At 36.2% G+C, this 2,655-nt stretch overlaps 1 protein-coding gene across 1 annotated transcript; it reads left to right on the forward strand.

Annotated features, from left to right (window-relative positions):
* Window positions 1-251: 251 nt before the first annotated feature.
* Window positions 252-1,258, forward strand: LOC109179785 (abscisic acid receptor PYL2-like). Its single transcript, XM_019329278.1, has 2 exons — window positions 252-1,129; window positions 1,161-1,258. The coding sequence occupies exon 1, from the start codon at window positions 475-477 to the stop codon at window positions 1,069-1,071; it is 597 nt and encodes a 198-aa protein (XP_019184823.1). The 5' UTR covers window positions 252-474; the 3' UTR covers window positions 1,072-1,129; window positions 1,161-1,258.
* The last annotated feature ends 1,397 nt before the right edge of the window (window positions 1,259-2,655 follow it).

A 2,655-nucleotide genomic window follows, 5' to 3' on the forward strand; every position in this document is an offset into this window, starting at 1 on the left:
ATACTTGTACATTAGTGATTATTAAAAGGTCAAATTTATACTTTTCAGTCCTTTTTTGTCCAAATTTAAACCCACATAGCCTACTAATAAGGTCATGAGAAGTTCGAATTCTTACTCCCTTAATTTGAGCAGGTCAACTACTATAAATATTCATAGACTGATTGGTTTACTTTCTTGTAATACTTTGTTGATTATAATTATAAAACAAGATTTATTTACACTCAAAAGGGTTGTGGGTTCATCTACAAAACAAAGCTTTAACAATACATATATGGGGGATGGAGCCTAGCTATTCACACATACATATATATCCTCTAGTCTCGATCTACTGTTCATATTATATAGTATAGATTCATTCCTATAAGGCAACACAGTAGAAATTATAATTAAAAGGAAGTTGGTTTGTGTGATCTCAGCTCCCCTCGCCCTTAGCTTGCAGATATTTATTATTATATTTGGCAAGAAATTGAAGATATGGCGGAGAGGGTCCAAATCCCGCAGGGGCTGACGGAGGAGGAATTCGCGGAGCTAGAGCCGTTGATCCGGCGGTACCACACCTTCGATCCGGTGCCCAACACATGCACGTCTCTCATCACGCAGCACATCGACGCGCCGGCGAGCGTGGTGTGGCCGATCGTCCGCCGCTTCGACAATCCGGAGAAGTACAAGCATTTCATCAAGAGCTGCCGGATGACCGGCGACGGCGGCGTCGGTAGCATCCGGGAGGTCACCGTCGTCTCCGGCATCCCCGCCGCCACCAGCACCGAGCGCCTCGAGATCCTCGACGACGACAACCACATCCTCAGCTTCCGGGTCGTCGGCGGCGAGCACCGCCTCAATAACTACCGGAGCGTCACGTCGGTCAACCAGTTCCGCCGCCGCCAAGCCCAGAATACTACTAATAATAATGGCTTTTACACTGTCGTTTTGGAGTCTTACATCGTCGATATCCCCGAAGGGAACACTGGAGCCGATACCCGTATGTTTACCGACACGGTGGTTAAGCTGAATCTACAGAAACTTGGGGTGGTGGCTATGGCGGCTTTGCATGGCGGAGGTGGTGGTGACTGATGAATGGTATAGTTGGGCGGTGCTATTTTGTAACTTTATTTATTCTTACCCTTTTTCTCCTTTTTTTTTTTTTTTTTTTTTTTTTTTTTTTTTTTTTTTTTTCTAAAATATTTTTATAATACTATTTCCTTAGAGCCTAGTGCATGGTTTTCTTACAAAGTTGGAAAAAGAATTAATCTTGTTTAAATTAATTGTATATTTTTTTCTTCTATGACTATTTGACGATTATTATATTATTATTATTATTATTATTATATTATATACAATTATACATACATACACCAACTCTCAAATTAAAAAAAATGCTAGATTCAAGTTACAAGGGATTTTCAATGAGCTTGTGATCTAATGACACGAGGGGGCCATTCAAGTTATTATGCCATTTTTTTCATACTGCTTTGGTAATTGCATATATATCGTGGGATGAGAGTAATTCAATTAAGTCATAAGCGGGTATAGTACTTCTTTAAAAGTAAAGCTAAATTTTTTTTTTTTTTTTTTGAAAATAAAGTAAAGCTAAATTTAAGTTATATGATTTTTCATTTTCATAGTATTGATATTTATTTATTATGATAAAACTAATTCAGTTAAGACATTTCTTCAAAGATGATGCTATTTACACATCAATTCAAATTTTTTGATTAAAAAAGAAAAAAGCTAACCACTAGCAAAAATGAAAAGGCAAGCGGCTTATCATCACTTTTCGTGCAGTTTGAATGTAAAAGGAAAGCTAAATTTGAATGTCAAACCTTGCTCCAATGTACATTAATTACATTTTCAACTACGACAATGACAGACATAGAAATATATCCTGGGAAACTTGTGACTTCACTTGTGCAACTTGTGATGTGATTTTTTATTTTTTTTTTGTATTTTTCTTTCTTTCTTTTTTTTTTTTTTTTGGGGGGGGGGGGGGGGGGGGGTTTAAAAATAAGTCTTAATGAAGCTATTAAACTTATAGATTTTGTGTAATTGGAGGACTGAATTTAAAACGTGCTTAATTGAAATTTCTTATCAAAATATATTGTGCCGGTGAATTCCTCATTGTGACCCTATATTTTCTATAAGGGACTAATTTCGATCACAACCAGCTCAAAATGAGAAAATCAATAGACAGCTCTCGCATAAGGTCGAACTTGAAACTTTATGATTACTAAGTCAACTACAAAATCAATTGGCCTAGGTTGCCCCGGTCACATATATTCTACTTATTTGATAGTTTGATTTTGCATGTTTTAAGTTCATTGGTTGATCTAATTGCACAAAAATTGTAAATTTTGTGACTTATTATATGGTAACTTTTTCTTTTCTTTTTTAACTTAGAGCAACCCCAATAGGGGATCTTGAATGGTTTTTGATACAATAAAAAACTAGTGTCGTAATTTTTATCTAACTTGAAGGATGGTTTTTTGTTGAATTTTCCTTCTGCAAGTGAAGGGTTTTTGTTAGAGAAAAAAAATAGATGTTGGGGCGCTTCAGAGTTGCCGCCCAATTCAGAGTGGCCGCCAGCTGGTGGCCACTCGATCTGAAATGAAGCTTCTTCTACTTTTAAATTTATTATTATTATTATTATTATTATTATTA

This window comes from Ipomoea nil, unplaced genomic scaffold (assembly GCF_001879475.1).
Source record: "Ipomoea nil cultivar Tokyo-kokei standard unplaced genomic scaffold, Asagao_1.1 scaffold0980, whole genome shotgun sequence".
NCBI lineage: Eukaryota > Viridiplantae > Streptophyta > Magnoliopsida > Solanales > Convolvulaceae > Ipomoea > Ipomoea nil.

What these genes read in the sequence shown, in the direction of transcription:
- LOC109179785 (XM_019329278.1), top strand. Translation starts at nt 475, where the DNA reads ATGGCGGAGAGGGTCCAAATCCCGCAGGGGCTGACGGAGGAGGAATTC.